The sequence below is a fragment of the Colletotrichum spaethianum genome, assembly GCF_022836535.1.
Source record: "Colletotrichum spaethianum MAFF 239500 DNA, contig76, whole genome shotgun sequence".
Taxonomy (NCBI): Eukaryota; Fungi; Ascomycota; class Sordariomycetes; order Glomerellales; family Glomerellaceae; genus Colletotrichum; species Colletotrichum spaethianum.
In genome coordinates, this window is record NW_026054846.1 from 19026 (window position 1) to 37802 (window position 18777).

At 46.1% G+C, this 18777-nt stretch overlaps 2 protein-coding genes across 2 annotated transcripts; both read left to right on the plus strand.

Annotated features, from left to right (window-relative positions):
* Positions 1 to 7231: 7231 nt before the first annotated feature.
* On the plus strand, positions 7232 to 8104 carry ColSpa_12829 (sulfide:quinone oxidoreductase, mitochondrial; the record flags this gene model as incomplete). The annotated part of the gene is made up of 1 exon (XM_049279041.1): positions 7232 to 8104. The coding sequence occupies one exon, from the start codon at positions 7232 to 7234 to the stop codon at positions 8102 to 8104; it is 873 nt and encodes a 290-aa protein (XP_049134998.1).
* A 122-nt stretch (positions 8105 to 8226) lies between these two features.
* Positions 8227 to 8592, plus strand: ColSpa_12830 (sulfite efflux pump SSU1; the record flags this gene model as incomplete). Its single annotated transcript, XM_049279042.1, has 1 exon — positions 8227 to 8592. The coding sequence occupies one exon, from the start codon at positions 8227 to 8229 to the stop codon at positions 8590 to 8592; it is 366 nt and encodes a 121-aa protein (XP_049134999.1).
* Positions 8593 to 18777: the final 10185 nt, after the last annotated feature.

Sequence of the window (18777 nt, forward strand, 5' to 3'; positions counted from 1 at the left end):
AAAGTCCCCATGGGGACCCATTTAGCTTCTCACCCATTTGACCCATGGGTATTTGTTGGGTACCCATATGGGTTATGGGTTTTTGGGGATTATAGATTATGGGTTTTTGGGTTATACCTAAATAGGGATGTCTGTTTGATGAGTATGGATATTATGAGTATTATGGGTTCTTAACAAGGAAAACCTGCCAGTTTCCCTCTTCTACACGTAAACATTTTAAACCTAAAAACCTATTCTTATCTTATTATATGGGTATAGGGATTCTGAATGCCTATACCCAAAATCTTTTTACCTAAATACCTAAAAACCCAAAAACCCATTTCATGGTCCATCCCGTTTACCCACCATATTCGTCTGGGTCCCCATGGATACCCATGGGTTGGGGATTAAAACCCTATTCGAGGGCTCTTTTCTGGATTCCTAAAGCCACACTCTCGGCAAACATTGTACGATGATCCTCCTATCTCTTGTTGCATAGTTAATGATCTTTTTCGAAGACCATGGCAATTATCTACATTGTGAGCCCTGTGTCTCTTTTCTATCACTACGGGCGTATTTCATTCATGGATTTCGTGGCTTCGATGCTCTCGTTCTGGATCGCGCTATTTGTGTCAACCGAAATGGGGATCTCGTTTGCAGTGATTTCCAGTATTGGGTAATTATACCCTGGTTCGGTCAGCGTTCCCAAAAGTCAAGACTCATTCTGCAAAAAGTGGCCAGAACCGGATGGTTCCACGAGCTCAGGTTGACGCTCTCCCCACTTCCGAAGAGACCTTAGTTCCTGATGACGCTGTGCTGGTCAGCTCCACCGACACCATTTTCTTTCCGAATGCCAGCCGCATCAAAATTACTGTCCTTGAATCTGTCAAAGTGCAGTTGACCAACAGCAACTGTTAGCGAGTCACAGTACAATTCGGCCCAAACATCGTGGATCGTAGCATCAACGAAGCGCATTAAGATGTTGAGAAGGCGCGACAATGTCGTACCATCTAATAAGCAAATGAGTGTCATGGTCTGGGACTTGACGCATGTACCTTTCATCGATGTCACCGGAGTTCAGGCGCTGTCTAAGCTGGAAGAAGAGGTGAAGCAGCATGTAGGTAAACAAAGGTCGCTTAGGCTTGTAGGGATGAACAATGAAGTTCGGCGTAGGTTCTCTTGTGATGCGTGGAAGGTTGTGGAGAAGCGCGAGATCTCACAACGGAACAGCCGAAGATGCCAATGTTCTGATAAGGGACTGGGAAAAGCTCTCTGGGCCAGAGATTACACCGTTGAGCGAGAGAAACCCGATTTCCAAGAAAGGTCTTACTTCAGTCCTCAAGACTAAGGAAGTACTTGTGTGGCGCTGATTTCAGTCAGAATAGCAGGTTTAATACCATCACCAACTTCGTTGACTCTAGGTGCTCATGGCCTGGAATTAGTTAAATACCCCTGTGTTCGCATCTATGCATACTTTTGGTTTGGCATCATCATATTGCAACTTATGGGAGTTGTGTGTGTGTGTGTGTGTGTGTGTGTGTGTGTGTGTGTGTGTGTGTGTGTGGTAGTGGTGGTGGTGTTGGTTGGTTGTTAGGTTGCACTGTGTGTGAAAAGCACATTAACTGCAAGTTTCTGGAGGCTCTTCATTCAAGAGGATTGATATATAGCTAGGTCTTTCATCGCTGTAGGCAGAGGGAGGAAAACCTGAAGAATGTTTTTGGCACGGAAACGAACATAACCCGGATTGACTTCCCGCGTCTTGTTATTTAGCAAGGATGACCTGCGAGCAGGGCGAGATGCAGGCAGCGTTTACCGTAAATTCTTACAAGCTTATAACGCGCAGTCCTTAGTCAAGAGTGTTGGCACTTGCGAGGATGCTGAGAATTATTACACAATTAGAGAAGACCTATGGATACTAAATTATAACCCGACAATGCGGCATCGTTCCCTTCAGCTTCATTAGCTCGCCTAATTCTTTTACCTAGCCTTTCTTGAAGGTTCTTTACGGCTGTAGCCCTTGCGGTGCGGGGCGTCTCAGGTGTAGGTGGTCGCTGACCATCTTCTATTTGCTCCATCCGTTTTCTTCGTCCCAATCTCTCTTGTATGGTTCTCACAGCGGCTGCCCTGACTGTTCTTGGCGTTTCTGGGCTGTCCGGTGTAGTGGATAAAGTGGCCGTCTGCTCGTCCGCTCGCGTTTGCACGGGATGCTCGTTGTCTTGTTGCTTCATGACTCTTAGCCGTTTAGCCACCTTGGTTTGCATTCTTGCTGCTGCTGAAGTCCGAGGCCTTGAAAAGTTATGTACGTTGGACCTGACAGACTGCACAGTCGACGTTGGACTGACGGGTTGCTGTACTGATTCATGTATGGCTACTGAAGGGTGTTGGCTTGGAGGTCGTGTATTTGGCCGTGAGGTATTATGCGAAGACACCCGACTCTCTGTTCCGTATGTGAGACGCCGGCCTTCACCCAATTCATCGCTTGAGACTCGTTGTCGACGGCGGCCCTCATTCGGCAACACGCCGCTGTCAGGGCGTATGCTACTCGCACGCCCTTCGGCTGAGTTTGCCAGGGTTGCTATATGTGGATGGGAAGGACGAGCGTCTCTCCTAGTCGCAGGACCAGACATGGAAGATGTCGATGTTGCTCTCGTGCGTGGGCTTGCTGGTCGACTAGCTTGTATCATCCCAAGATGGTAATCTGCTTCCCAACTGCCGTCTCTAGTCGAGGGTCTCCGGGACATAATTCTGTGCTCCTCCTCCATTGTCATTAAGGGCGTTCGAGGCCTCTGGAAAGGCTTGACCGGAAATCCACCATTGACAGGGGGCGATTGCATGCCGATTGCTGTCCATCTCCGCGAATCATGTCGTCCTTGCTGCTCAAACAAAGTTTGACTTCGTGACGAATACTCCCGGTGCAGGGGCATAGCTGGAAGGATGACTTCGCCTGGGCGTGCTGACGCATTTGTCGATATGTCGGATGCTGCGTGTCGTATATTGTTATAATCCTTCCAAGTAACCCAGTCGCTGATTGTTTCTGCTCCAATTGCCTTTGAGGTTGCGCCGTCTCTTGTCGGTGGCTTCCATGCAAAAGCGCTGTTTGTGGTGGAAGAATCTGGTGTGTAGACACCAGATTGGTTGCTGAAGACAGTGTTTAATGGAGTTGGCATTGACAAGCTCCTTGCATGACGACTAAGAAAATGCATCAGTATGACCCCATGTCACCAACTTTGAGAATAGAATACCCACAAGACTCTATGCTGCGCCTCATTGGGATTCCTCTTGGTTAAAGTCTTGCGCTTCCTCTTTGCTTGTCCTTCTGAATATTGACTGCGTTCAGAACGGGTTTCCCGTTTTTCTTGGAAGGAGATGGCTGTTTCAACGATGCTTGACTCTAGGTCGTCGTCCTCAGCACCAGGCAGTGTATCCTCTCCTCGGACGAACCAAGCTTGGGAGAATCCCAATGTCGCAAACGGACGGTCCGCCATTTCGATAACGGCGAGTACTCCACCCAAAGAGACACTTCAAAAATGTCAGCTCAGGCTGAAGGCGTTTGCAGAGGGTTTGATTGGTGGCTTACAGGGAAGCAATACTTATGATGACGTTGAGCCACGGAAGATTCTCTTGTACTCCTTTTGACACGTCTAGTCCAATATTCACCGCAACAAATATTGCGAAAGTGAATGCAGCAACCCAAACTGGAAGGCCCAGCCGTGCCAACAAAAAAGCAAATCCAGCAACATATTTCCCGTACGCTGTTGGAGAACCGCAATTCGTGGAATATGCAGTTCTTGCGGCAATAATATGCGCGAAGACATAAACAATACTCATGCAGGAGGCCACGAAGAAAACGGCTCTACTGAGAGGATCCAGAACCTCAGTCGACTCGAGGTTGCGGAATAAAACGATGGCAGACAAGGCGATACCTGCTCCAGCTGAGAGAAAGAGAAGGATTACCGAAAAAAGCGATAAGGTGGGATAGAGTCGAGCAGCTTTTCGTGGAGCAGTTTGCGGCGAGCACGTTGGCGGCGGCACTGCAGTCGTCGCGTCTTCATGATTCCGACTCATGAGAACTTCGTTCCATACACGCCACGAACGCGTAGTGATCGATGATACGCCGGGGTGGGAACAAGAAGATGCGAACCCGTCAGTGACCACTACCTATCATGGCCAACTAGTCGGCATCAATGAGTGCAAAACAAGGCAAAGCTGCCCAGTCCACGTCGATAGCATTGAAGTTTGTACGATGTGCCTTTCGATTGACAGAGTGGTTTGGCCATCGTCTGAGAAAGCAGGCGAGAGGGGTTTTGTTTGCACATGTTACATATGCTGCCTGTTACATTGTCTGGACGTATGCAGTCTGCATGACGTGTCGCTTCATTCGAATTCCAGAACTGCTGGCACATCCCGATGTTGCTGAAGTTACACCTCACGGCAATCTTACCGGCGCATGGATGTTGACTGAGTCTTTTTGTGTATGATCGGTCTCCATCTGATGTCTGGGCCGGCATGTGAAACAAACGCAGCGGCCGAAGCGGCCCAAACGGGGGCCAGAAAATCAGCAGCGCTTGGATCAAGATAGTTTCGGGATCTCGGATTGAATGCTTTAGCAAATTATTCGATTAAGGATTCTGCTTTCTCTCATCTCAATGGAAAAGTCCACCATCCGTCATGAGCTGTCAATGTTGGATGAACCTAGCGATTCTCTCACTGGCCATTCTTTGACCCATTCGAAGTCCCTTGGCACAAGGTTTGCCTCAATTGCCTTGGCAGAGGTCAATTCGTAATGGTCGAATGCCCATCATCTGTTGAGTTGCACGGCCGAAGAGGGGCTCCAGCAACCAAGTACTGAAAGTCAATACCCAGGTATTAAGAACTGATCTGACGTGTTTTCAAGACAGACCGACCGAGCCCGATCCTAGGAGTTGGACCGTAGCGGTTCTCCACTCGCCATGATGTCTGTTTCAGTAGCGATCCACGTGTGCTACACGAGCCGTGTGTTATGAGCGTGTCTCAGCTCGTTTCTAAGTCTCTGAGTGGGACTGCACGTAGAGTAGATTTATTGAGGCCCATCACTATGGTCTTGACGCCTAAGAAACGCGACGCATCTCATTGTCTCAAAGCCGCGTCATTCAAAATTTCAGACATTGTTGGTGTCTCTTCTGTTAAGATGTATTACTTGTGTTGGAGCAGCTGGTGCTGCCATCTGTGAATCAAATGTGGGGACTGATTATTTGAATGATCCGTCATGAAACTTCTATACGCCCATCACTTTTTCTTTTCCATGGTCGAACTCTTCCAACATAAAGCCTTGTTTAGTGCAAACTTACAGAAGATCCATCATTTCCACTAAAAAGTCATTCAATTGCGTTGGAGGAATTTGACTCTGTCAGTGATCTAGCCCATGGCGTTTCACCAATGCAAGCCGCCTAACCTCACTGGTATACAAAGCATGCGATGCCCTGACGCTGTTGGCTTAGGAAGTTTTCCGGCTCGAATGTTCGTTTGTAAGGATTGGTGAAGTAGCTTGGGCTCTCCGAGTTTGGCATCACGTTCTCCTCTCCGCGCCACGAACTCATCCTCGGTAATTCCATCCTTCGTGTGCTTATTGTGCTTTTTGTGATCGCTAACCGTCATCCAAGAGACAGAGTCAACACGACCTTCCGGAGGATAGTCATGACCTGTCCATATCTTGAAGTGGTCTGGTAGGCTCAGAAGCCTGCGGCATGAGTGGAAAAGGTTGCTGGCGCTCCCGCCGGGAAAGTCGCACCGTGCGGTACCAATGTCGACGTGGAAAAGAGAGTCGCCACAGAACACGTTATCTAGTACCGATGTCAGTGGATGTTAAACAGGAGAGTGGGTTATCGCCAAGGCTTTACCTCCAATCTTGTAGCCCAAGTGGTCAGGAGTGTGCCCAGGAAGGTGCCAGGCAGTAGCGCGTAGATTGCCGATGGAAAACGTCTCGTCGTCTTCGAACAGCTTGTCAAAGACACCTTGACATTCTTCGCTAGGCACACTGTATTTTTGACTAAAAAGATTTTGTACTTGAGTGATGCGCTTTCCGATGCTAATCGGGGGCATCTGGCCGTGCGTTTGAGCAAGACGATTTTGTAAGTACGACGCGGCCGTCAGGTGGTCAGCATGAGCATGGGTTTCTAGAATCCTAGAAATAGTGTAGCCTTTGGTTTTGATGAATGAAAGCAAGTCGTCGGCAGAGGATGTTGCTATAACTTGAGTTGTTCGATCGTAGTCCAGAACTGGATCAATGATGACTGCAACTTTTGTGCTTGGATCGGCAACGACATATTGCCATGTGCCTGTACTAGGCTCGAAAATATCGTGAATTATTGGCTGCAACAACCCGGCAACTGCTATGCTGCTATTAGAGGCGCACTTTCTCACCTGAGCCCAATGTTGAGATCTATTGGCCGAGTGGCTACCTCGGCGAACAAGCGTTTGCTTCTCAGTGTGGAAGAACCGTGCATTGCCAACAATACGTGTCGAGCTGCGATACGCTGATTCAGTCTCTAACGTATCGACGTGGAACCAGGTTCCACGACGTACGCGGCGCATTGAAGATATTGACAATGTCGTTGTGACATGCCGACTAGCCATTTGACAATTTCTTGCAATTGGTCTTGATGCGGTCATTGTGTTCATGAGTAGGAAGGTGATGGAGCAAATTCGGGGGTAGAAAGCCCACTTCGACATGAAATATTTAGAAGAGGACCGTGTGACGACCCAGGGATGTACCGGTGTCTCCGCAACACCAAGGCGAAAGTTGTAAATTAAAAAAAGAAAGAAAAAGAAAAAGAAAAAGAAAAAGAAAAGTTTAATGTCATAACGAAATCTAGTGTAGACATGGATTGAGATCCCCGCAGCCGTTCCTCGTTCCGGTTCTGGACTCGAGAATTCGGCGACCATCATCGGCGACCAAGCCCACTGAGTAGCTGACCACTCAGTCTGTCAATGTTATCATAATCAGACATCACGCCACGTCCTCCAGATGATTAAGTTTTCCCAAGGACGGCTGTCGGTGGGGTCGTCGGAGCGGCTAGTGGCCTCTTGAATTCTTACTCGCCTATTGGGCTGGTTGTGGGACCGGCTCCACATGCTTCAGCCAGACTTCGGTGTTTTCATTTCTCCAGCTCGCAACGCCCGTCTCTTTTTAGCGGCCACACGAGACTCAGCCGCATCACGAGAAACCTTAAGCTATCGCATCGCATTTGTCACCAACATCTTTTTTGGCACCAAGATGATCCCCACCCGCGTAACATTGGCAACTCGCCATGCAAAGCGTGCCGGCATTGTTGCGCAGACCTCTTCCAAGCTCCGGACTCTTGCGACGGTGGCTCCCGTGACCTCCGTAGCTCGGAACCACAAGGTCGTCGTCGTTGGTGGCGGCAGTGCTGGCCTGGCCATTAGCCATCAGCTGCTCCGGACTGGTCACTTTGCCCAGGACGACATCGCCATCGTCGACCCTGCGAAATGGCACCACTACCAGCCCGGATGGACCCTGGTAGGCGGCGGACTCAAGTCTAAGCAAGAATTGCGAAGACCGATGGATAGCTTGATCGACCCGAAGCTTAAGTTTTATCAACAAGCCGTTAGCACCTTTTCCCCGAAAGAGAACAGCATCAAGTTGGGAAGTGGCGATGAGCTCGCATACGAACAGCTTGTCGTCGCCCCAGGCATCAATATTGACTACGGTAGCATCAAGGGATTGCCCGAAGCATTGGGGGATCCGAACTCGCTCGTTTCTTCCATCTACGGCTACGACACATGCGACAAAGTATTTGGTACTTTCGAGAAGCTCCAGAAGGGAAATGCCATCTTCACCCAGCCAGCCGGCGCAATCAAGTGTGCTGGCGCACCTCAAAAGGTTATGTGGCTTGCACTGGATTACTGGAAGCGTTTGGGTCTGTACAACCCCGGCAACACTGCTGCCTCACCGATCAAGATCAGTTTTGCTACTGGAATCCCGGCCATGTTCGGCGTACCCAAGTATAGCGCTAAGCTTGAGGAGTTGAGGAAGGAGAGGGCGTCGAGGGACTTTTCCAGCACGATCTCGTCGCTGTTGAGGGCAACACTGCGACCTTCTCACGTCCCGACGGGAAGGACAAAGTGACAAAGCAGTTTGATCTTTTGCACGTTGTTCCTAAGATGGGGCCTCATGCATTTGTCAAGAACAGCCCACTCGCTGACGCAGCTGGTTTTGTTGATGTCGATCAAGCCACAACGCGCCACACCATGTACCACAACGTCTGGTCATCAGGTGATGCGTCCAGTTTACCCACCTCAAAGACTGCCGCAGCAATCACATCGCAGGCTCCAATCTTGGTCAACAATCTGTTGCGGTCGCTGGATGGAAAGGAACCTGAACCAAAATACGATGGCTACACCTCATGCCCGCTCACAACCGAGTATGGCAAGGTCTTGCTTGCAGAATTCAAGTATGGTGGAGTTCCCAAGGAAACTTTTGGAGATTTGATCGGGTTCGATCAGGCAGTTCCCCGTCGTGCGTTCTATCATTTGAAAAGGGACTTCTTCCCGTGGGTATACTACAACTCCATGGTGAAGGGTACTTGGGGTGGCCCTAATGGCTGGATGAACTAGACCGATGCCAGGCATGTATACTGTGTATCAGCTGTGTAGGATCATACTTGAAAAAGCCTTCCATTTTTCACAATCATGACAAGCCTTGCAAGACTTCCAATCGGGCTGTCAATCTACACATATCAACTCTTTTTTTTGGGCTCCAAATAGCAGTTGGAGCTCTATGTTTCATACCGAATGCTTCTTTGCCCCGTTAGGCCGCTTACAGTTCTTGTCTGTCGCCCTACAATGTTCAAGTGAGCTTCCGGAATAGAACGACCATTTGGATTATTCGACTTTTTACCCAAGTTGCAACGGAGTTGAGTTCGTGCAACCCTGGTCTCTGGCTGGTTTGGCTACCAGCTAGACGAATCCCTTTACCCACTCTAGAGCGGCGATAGAAAAAACACCAGTATCTCTGAGGCATTCTGACGAATGCCAATGTTGGAGTAGTACTGTATGGCGTGTTGGTAATTATCTTCATGTCAACAGGATGCGGTAGCACGAGATTTTACTTCAAAAGTAGCATTGCTGCGCAGACTGCCCACTTCAACAGTGCTTTCCCAGTTTATCGAGCCATCGTCGTTGTGTGTGACAAACATGTATATCATACCGTTCCCTACTCTCTTGGCCACTTCTGTGTAAACCCTCTCAACCAGCAACCCCATGTTCAGCCCCTTCAACCAACCAAAGGTGAGCTCGATGCTTGTGCTGCTCTTGATGTAGTTGCTCTAGATATCTTTGTATTGCTTCTCCATGACATTCCACCAGCCACCTGTTTCGTCTTGGGCGTCTTCAAGGCCCTTGGCCAGCATTGCGAAGTAATCCAACAATTCCTCACGATTCATGTCCTGATAGCCCTTTTGAGAGCAAATCGATTACCTCGAGTAGAGCCATGAAGTAACAGCCCACAGCACGGCCCTATACCAGCGGCACAGCGCCTGTCTGTGGATCAGCCCAAGTAGCCTTTTTGCTTTTATCGTATGCATTTACCAACATGCTGACTTCGCGTCGGGTCCGGGAATCAATGATGTCAAATTTCAGCACGATATCGTCCTATGCTGTCTATTACTGGGGCTGAAATAGCGATACGTTTTTTGGCTCAAATGTGTCCGCCATGTAAATGCCGGCGAGCCAAATCTGGATTGGGTAGACGACCTCGCGATGCCAGAACCCACCCGTCGGCGTGCAAGTGTGGTTGTCAAGTGTCGCTTTAAGGTTGGCGCCAGCTTTGCGGTATCGTTCTTCGCCTGTCTGTTCATTCCAATACAGGATGTTGTTGCCGAAACGACAAGGGTTTAGGCTGTATCGTAAATGGTTAAACCGTCGATGTTGCCCTTAGGAACTACCATGGCGTTGGTCTGGGCGCGGTAATAGTCGAGTGTCATGTTGCTCATGAACTAATGAAAAGCCTTGAAAGACGTGTACAGTGTTGCTAGATCGTAATGAAGACTTGGCTGGACACCGCGACGGAGCATTTTTTCAGTCATCAGGTCGGAAAGACAATTTGACTACACGTAGAGATAGATGGGGAGCACAGCCCGGTCAGCCACGCCCGGCAAGGTGAGGTCAGCCCCTCAGCCACAACGAGCGGCGTATCCCACTTCACCTTGCTGCTGGCCGCGCAGTTAGATCTCCCTTCTTCATACCCATACAATAGAACCAGCAATATCACCACTCTGACGTGATCGTTGCTATCAACTCGTACGAGTATCTCACCGCCTGTGAGATCAACACTTACTTATAAAATGGTGTGAGATAAAGCTAGCGTAGATTGGTCTCTTGAATATGTCCTGTTTTGGCAATGAACTTCATAGGACTGAAAGGTAGTGGTTACAAGACTTTCGCGGCTGTTCGCCGCAAGATCCGCCGGACCAGGCCGGCTATGCTTATAATGTCGTATCGGGAATCTGTCCTGTACCCTTATGAGGCACAAGCACCTTGGATATTGTGAGAATATTCACTAGGAAAGCTACTAGCTATCTTACCCAATCTTTCTTTAGTCCTTAGAACTTTCCGACGGCTTTGTTTAGTCACTACATGTCGTCATTCCCATCATACGACCTCATACTGGTTAAGTTCAATACTTGTCAGACAATTCGCTGATTATTGAGGTATTGTCAGGAGTATGGAAATACATGAACTCGTGCTTACATGGGGACAAAAATAGCGGTTAAGTTTGTTTTCGCGAATATCTCGTTCCGATTCTTCTCTGATTGCTTTTGATGTCCAACTGTTCACGTCTATATTACGTTATAGGTACATGTCTCAAGGCGTCTGATCCACAACGCTTGTGTTAGGCTGACTTGTTAACGGCAACGAAATGAATCTGTGTAAGCCCTTTGGATTCAACTGGTCGCCGGTGAAGACCATGATGTCATTCAGCCTTCTAGCCGACTCTGCTTCCTGAGTTGCGTGTACTGAAGCCCCAATTCCAACTTTTCTCATGAATCTTGGGACTAGCTCACGCCATACTTGACGGGTGGACGGCAGACAGGAGACAATGACGGCGACAGAGAGTTCGAATGTAAGACCACATATGTAGGTAAAACACGTCGTCTTAAGAACTTTCAGCGAAACCTATCACTAGCATATTTCATGGTGTTCATGTTCCTTAGATAGGAACAGTGTGAAAGACTACTTACGAGTAGGATTCGAAAAATTGCGGAATTTGAATAAAACGCTGAGGCGGATCGCGCTAACGATAGTGATACTGTGTCAAGGGGTGTCAGATTCATTATCACGACAGTAGCCATTCGTCAGGAGTCCCGCCCATATAGTGATAAAACGGTCTCTTTCTCGCAACATGATAGGCAGTACTCACAAAACTCCAAGTCCAAACATGGACAAAACTTCTATCTTTTGTCTCTTTCTCATGTTCAACCATAAGATCTGTGTCATTGGCAGCGCAAGCATCCATACATTCATGGCGACATTCAAAGCCGCATGCGATACTAGCAAGGCGTGCAAATTGACACAGCGCCTGGATGTCGTCCATCCCAGCCTTCCCATGAGTAACTAAAAGGCTTGCACTGAGTCAATTTAGCCGCTGTGAATGCGACACAGTTAACGAGGTTTGAGGCTTGTGTGCACCAGAGCACTGTCGTGAAAGTCGGGTTTATTAGTTTAAAGACACGGAGTAGAAAAAGAGTATGGATGATTTAAGAGCGCCGATGCTTATGGTGTAGAGTACTTCAAAGACAAAGAAGACCTGATGTTGTTAGCTTGGCTGCGTGGTTAGGTGTCGTTGATGATATATATGTACGGAAAGAAAGCAAAGGGTCCTACTTTCATAAACAAATCGACCTCGTCATGAGATAACGACCAAACGTCTCTTCCAATACCTAAGCGATATCCTAAGTTTCATAGGTTAGTATAGTCTCTGAAATTGTGTTGTAAGGAGAAAATTACCATAAAAACATGGATACCGCAAAATGATAGCGAGAAGATCTTATAGGACAAGTCAGTGACGTGCCTACGTGTAATCTTACTACTCATTCTTCACTCACATAACCGAGTATCAGCATGTAGTCATCCGCTCCCCAAGCTGATAGTCTTAATACTTTGGCGAGCTGCCGCAGAAAAAACATCAAAGCCGTAGTAATGACTAGCGCCACCTTTTCCAACTTGGACCCTGTCTGGTTCTGGTAGTGGAAATCGCACCATGTCCAAGTAACATTCTTAGCAACTAATAAAGCTTCGTGTGAGTCTCAAATGCCAGAAGATATACAGAAGGCATAGTAAATCAATTTCATAACCAGAAAAGGAAAAATTAAGTATGTCTTACTTAGAACATTTCCCATGTCACAAGAAGCCCGCACACATAGTCGATACGTCTCGATAAAGCTACTGTCCTTACATAAACACCCGAGGTCAGATTCGTTGCGGCACATGTTGCAAAATCGAGCGCCTGGGTTGAGCATGTGCCTTGAGCAGAGATGGTGCGTCAGTAACGAAAACAGTGGATGGTATGGAACGAAAAGGACAGTCTACTCACAGCGCATACAGGGAGGCCTCCCGTTAACTCAGGAAGCAATAACGCCATGGAGACGAAGTTTGTCGGAAGCAAGTCGAAATGATATCGGAAATCAAGAAAAAATCATCATTACAAGTCTCTAGAGTCCCAGAGTGGTTTGGAACTAGCAGGCTGTCGAGTGTCGGAGGAAGCTCCAAGTGGGAGAAATTGTTGTGGTGAAGATGTTGGAGAAAGCAGTGGTTTTGTCTCGTTGTCAGGTGTACGTAATAGCTGTCCTCCAGGACCCTATGGACAAGAGGCTTTTGCGTGTGTAAGATTGGTCATGTTTTACCTTTGACTGCATCTAACCTAAACCGTCAAGCATGTGGCTGTACTGTTTTCGTCTGCTGAGCCCAACAAACCGCCATCGTCATTGGAATTTAAGATAAGCCATCAGGACTCGAGAATTTCAGTAATTCCCAGCTTTTCTTATTTGATAAACATGTCTTCCAATGGCAAAGACAATGTCACATCAAAATATAAAGCTATATGGCCTTGTTTTTGTTCGACATGAGACCTGCGTGCACTAACAAACGACACAACGACGCCTACTGGTTCAACTTTTTATATTCAAACAGGGAACAGCGCTTTTGATGAAATTGGCTAGACATCGAGTTCCTTAGTAAACTCGGTACGATTGTCATCCCAATAGCAAGGAACGGACCAAACAGATTAGCTTTTTACTTCAAATCATTCAGAAAGGACTGAAAGATCAAGTTAATGTACCCGCTGCAAGTAATACAAAACGTGTCAATTGACAAGTCAGTTCTCGGACAGGGGTTGCTACAAACGCAAGGAAATTGCGACAAAGGACAGAACACGCAAGCAGCGAGAAGTTTTTGATGTACATTGGTCCGTATCCCACGGGATCGCTGAAAGTGGACTAGCCGCCATCAGAGATCTCTGCAAACGGTGCAAAACAAATATCCTTCTCTGAGATACAGCAGCATTTAATCATGTGTTGTACCTAGTATGCCCAGAAGACATTGGGATCTCAAAAGATTGTTGATGACTGCCCATTGCTACTAGCAACTACTGATAGCGAAGCACTACACAAAGGCTGCTAAAAATAGGTGGTTGTCCTATCGCCTGCAGCAAGATACCAAAACTTCGATTTGTTTTATTTACTGCCAAAGCACTGTTTCCTGAACCTTTGCTTTGGTTCAGAATTTTGGGTATTGAAACTTAGTTGTCCCCACCCGGATTTGATGTCTTCCAATAGGCTATCCGATAGGCCTTGATGCAAACTGTGGAATGTGTTTAACAGGGAGAAGTAGACGGCAACTGACGAGTATATGTGTTCGAATCGAAGTAGACATTGTTGAAATCCTGATATCGTGGGTTAAATGCCTGGTGAGGAATCGTGAGGCTTTTATACGGAAAACAGAGGAAACAAAGAAAAGAAAAAGAAAAAAACATGTCGGTGTAGAATGTGATTTCGGTTCTCGCACCATGGTCAATGCCATGCATCGTTAGCCTAGCATAAGAGTTACCTGTTGTACATCCAATGATGGCTAGCTTTCAACTCCAACTTACCACCTAATTTCCACTGTATTGTCCCTGGTAACATGCGCCCCTGCTAAGACTCCGTGTACAGAGGTCAACGCTGATGTCTAGGTCGCCTTTGCTCCATACAATGACCCCAAAGTTCAGCTTGATCTCAGCCGCAGCACCGAATGTCTTTCACAGCTAAGTAGCTCTCAAGAGCCTAGCTAAAGGCCGCATGCCAGCTTAAAGAGAGTGACGTAGAGTTTGATGATATAATTTCCATATGCCAAATTTTAGAACGAAAGCTGAATAAAGTTATTAACCCCTAGCCTCTTCTGGCTGGTCAATTGGAGCAATGCTACTCCCTCGTCTTCCTAATAAAGACTGTTCCGAGGCTACTTTGAATAGTGAGAAGAAGAAAACGCCAAAATTTACCTTGGGACCCAAAATGAAAGGGTAATATGCTATGATGAAATTGAGTTTAGGCTATGGTCTGGCACGTGGTCACTATGGGCTCGCCTTACCTAAAGGCTTGGTACGCCATCATGCTAAGAGTTCTATGTTGGAACAGTCAAAATACATGGATTGTGTCTAAAATTATGAATCGCACGGTTCCTTTTTTTAAGACTGTCAGACTGTACCCCTATATATATGAACCTTCTGGTTTATACCCCAACCAAATATCTCTACTATCAACAACCAAGATAACCACGCAGTAGAGTAATACATCATGCGTTTCGCGTTCATATCATTTCTTAGCACCACCCTGGCCGCTGCTGTAAATAAGCGAGGCCCAACTGCTTTCGTGGCGTACAAGACATGGAAGATCCATTCAAACAATTGTTGGAAGTAATCATCAATAACCATCATTAGCTCTTTTAAGTGAACTTCAATATGGATGCTAATCATGGTCCCCATAGTGACACCATTGGTCATATGCGCGGGCTGGAATGTCCTGTTGCTGAGGCTGGGCCTGAAACTATGGCTGCCGAGATCTGCTTAGATGCTGGCGAGTCCCAAGGTTATTTCCTTGCAGGTCTTGAATGGTCTCAAGAATGCTGTAAGCCATTCCCCTCCTATAGTGTACCTATGTCACTTTTAAATGCACTGCTGCCATCGTCCCTGAACTAATACCCCCTTTGTCTGTGGAAAAACTATCATTGGACAGAACCGTCCGATTGCCGACAGTAATTGTAACCAGGGCTGCAGAGGTGTGTAAAAACCTGTTCTTAACAGAGAAGGTTCTTCTGATTACTCATATCAGCTAGGAAACGGAGACCAACTCTGTGGAGGATCAGCTGCCTTAAATCTCTAGGTCCGAGACAACTACCAATTCACTACGGGACCGGCTGCTGTGCTGCAGGATTACAACAACTGGAATACTCCAGTATGTATGAAGTACAAAGCTCTGCCCCAAAGTGTCTCAGTGACCACGTTTTGCTAAAATTATCTTCACTAGGGACCCGATGCTAGCTTTCGTCTGTTACTCGGCAAGTCAGAGCCGCAGGTCGACCCTAAAATCATGACCGTTCAAAAATGCATTGACGAGTGCAGCGCAAGCGGCTACTCTTTTGATGGATTGGAGTACGGCCGCGAGTGTTATTGCAGTAACACAACGTCACCTTCCAGCTCGGTCGCACCTGACGCAGAGTGTGACAGCCCATGCCTTGGTGATGGCTAATTGTAAGTAATCACATAATTTACTATCATTTACACAGAAACTCGCATATGAAACCTCAAAGATCTGTGGAGGACGTAACAGAGTGTTAGTTTACTCCAGGGCCCAGACTGTAACACAACGCGGTATTGTCCAGGTCATCAACAATAGCAACAATGAAGCCCTGGGTTACATCTCCAAAAATACCTTCAGCGGCGCACAGCTGCGCCATTAATCTTCTGAAAGCGATGCTTTAGTTGTCACCTTCCAGATGTCACCTTCAACATCGAAGATACTCGCGCAGTTACAAGTGTCTATGGGACAAAGTGATGCTTCTGCACCTAATGGGTTACTTGGCCTTATACAAGGCCGCGATGATACGAAAAGCATCCTATCTACTGGTTCCTATCAGTAAGCCTACTTTCCATACTCATAACTAAGAGCTTCTTAAGTAGTTCACTGACTAACGGATACGTCCCTCGTAACCTAAACAGCCATGCTTATTTTGGTGGCACTAATCCTAGTAAGCAAACCTGGCAGAGATTCCATAGCCTTAGGGTTAGACATATGAAGATTTACTAATAATCCAATGTTTACAGCTTCAAAGGGAAGTGGCCCTAGTGTTGTAGGCAACTCTTACAGCACTGTTACCGGTATTTCGCGCACTAGCGAATCTGATGTTGTAAGAGCGAATTTGCATTTGGCTTCGAAAATTCCTGATGCTTTGTAGTCTAAGAGGCGCTGACAAAATAACCAGTGGGTTTTCGACCCAAACACTTGCGACTTTTCTGCAAAATGAGTCACCCCGGACGGCAGTAAGTACCATGTTTTGCAAATTGCCTTTCGCATTTGGCAAAGACAAAGCGCTAATTGATTCTGTTTGAATTTACACCTGGCCACCATCGAAATGTTTTCGCAGAGCACGGCTATCTATGCTTGTGGTCATATGGCGGCTTTTCTAAGCCGCTACCCATCTCCTGTAACTCCACTTAAGTTCAGGTTCATCTCAAGGGCCTAATATATCACACAATGACAAAGCGAAGAAGGACAACGAGAGAAAGAAATATGAAAAGAATGAGTTGGTTTGTTTCGCGTTAGAGAATCAATGATTTGTCTTCCAAAGTAGCTTATAGTTGTGGAAATACAGTCCTTAAAGAGTTTCCAGTGTTTTAAATGCTATCGACCTGCTTGTAACTCACCTGTGCTATCTTAATGCGGCTGATCCTACAATTTTAAGTGCTTAAAACTTCAACGTGTTACGGGTTGGACTGATCTTTGACTTATAATAGCTCGCATGCCACACATGTTAACATTACAGCTTTCTTAACTGTCATCTCCCTTAACTCTGGCATTCGGGATGATTTACACAGTGTTATGCACTTGAAGTCAAATAATTAAGGAGCATGGTTGAACAGGATTGTGCCGATGTAAACTGGTGGTTTAGATACCCACCCACCTGGAGTATATGGTGTTATACGCACGAAGCTTGCAAACAAATAACTCTTCTGATCCTTACCACGCACTTAGGCAGTAGACGTTTACTTATACGTATAAACAATATAGGCATCCAAGGGCTAGATAGTACACTAAAAGACCTCTGTATACCCTGTCTCTTTAGGGTACTCACTAACGTCTAAACCCCTATTCTGAGAATAGCTAATCAGCGCCAATGAAGTCGCATAATCTTCTGCTTAATAGCAGAAGGATTATCAGTAAAATCACTTGTCGTAGAGTCACCACTTAGGGTGGAAAAGACATAAGGAAAACCGCTTAGATTTCTATGTGCAGGATTGCCTTGTCTGAAACAAATAAATACGTATTCTACGTAGTGGATCTGCATAAAGGGACTGGACTAATAGTTAATCTAGGCTTGGCGCAAATCTCATAAGGCTATGCAATATGCGTGAGGGTATTGTAATATACCCCCTAGGTGGATTAACAGATTTTAACTATTATATATTTAATAATAGCTATATATAAAAGAATTACTTTAAAAGAATAAATAAAAATAAATACTTACTTTTAAAGCAATAAATATAAAAGAAATAATTATATAATATTATATTTAATTATTAATAATAAAAAAACTACTTTTTTTTCTTATTACTTTTAAATAATTTAATTAAATTAATAGCTTTTAATTAATTAATTAATTATTAAGTTAAGTATTTATTTTCTTTGATAATATTATTTTCTTTTAGTTTAATAAAAAGGCCTTTTTTTTTCTTTTTTATTTATTTATAATAATAATAATTATATATTTAAAATACCTTTATTTTTACTATATATATAATATTTACTTATATTATAAGCTCTTTATATAATATTAACGTTTAAGAATAGATGCCTCTAAAGCCTAACAAAAAGGCTACTATATATGCCTATATTACTATAGTACACACAGCTTAACTCAAAAAGCATAATAAAGCGCACAGGGGTAACAGGGAGAGCGGCTCCCCTGATCCCCCTAGTAACCAGCCCGTGGTTCCTCCTCCTCCTGTACATCTATCCTTTAGCTGGCTCCTTTATATCTCAAGTGGTATTAACGTGTAAGAACAGACTCCTCTCGCCAGAGGCCACAGTGGCAGGGAGGTTAACAACAAAGAGGACGGCTTACAGCCTCCTCTCTCAGACGACCTCCTTATAGGTGCCACAGGTAAGGATAAAGACGATTCAGAGTCGCTTCTTTCCCCTGGCGCCCTAGCCTGCACTAACGCGCACCTATAGGCCTAGGCCGCAACCCAGAACGACTATATGTTGCGTTTACCTGTATTCGACCTGAACTTTGTGTTAACCTAATTAAATAGTGATGAATGCGATAGGGTTCATGGGGGGGAGAGGAAGTCGGACAAGGAGGAGGAGAAGAAGGCGAAGCGCACCAGGACCCCAGAGCCTGCCCTCCAAAGAGACTTCAAGTGCCTGTGGTGCGTTTTAGAGCGCACTGCACGGCGACTCTTTGGGTTAGTACGTGTTAGCAAGTAGTAGCTAGACCCTTAAGTACTAGCATTATACGCTTAGTAAGACCCTTGTATTATAATTGTTAAGG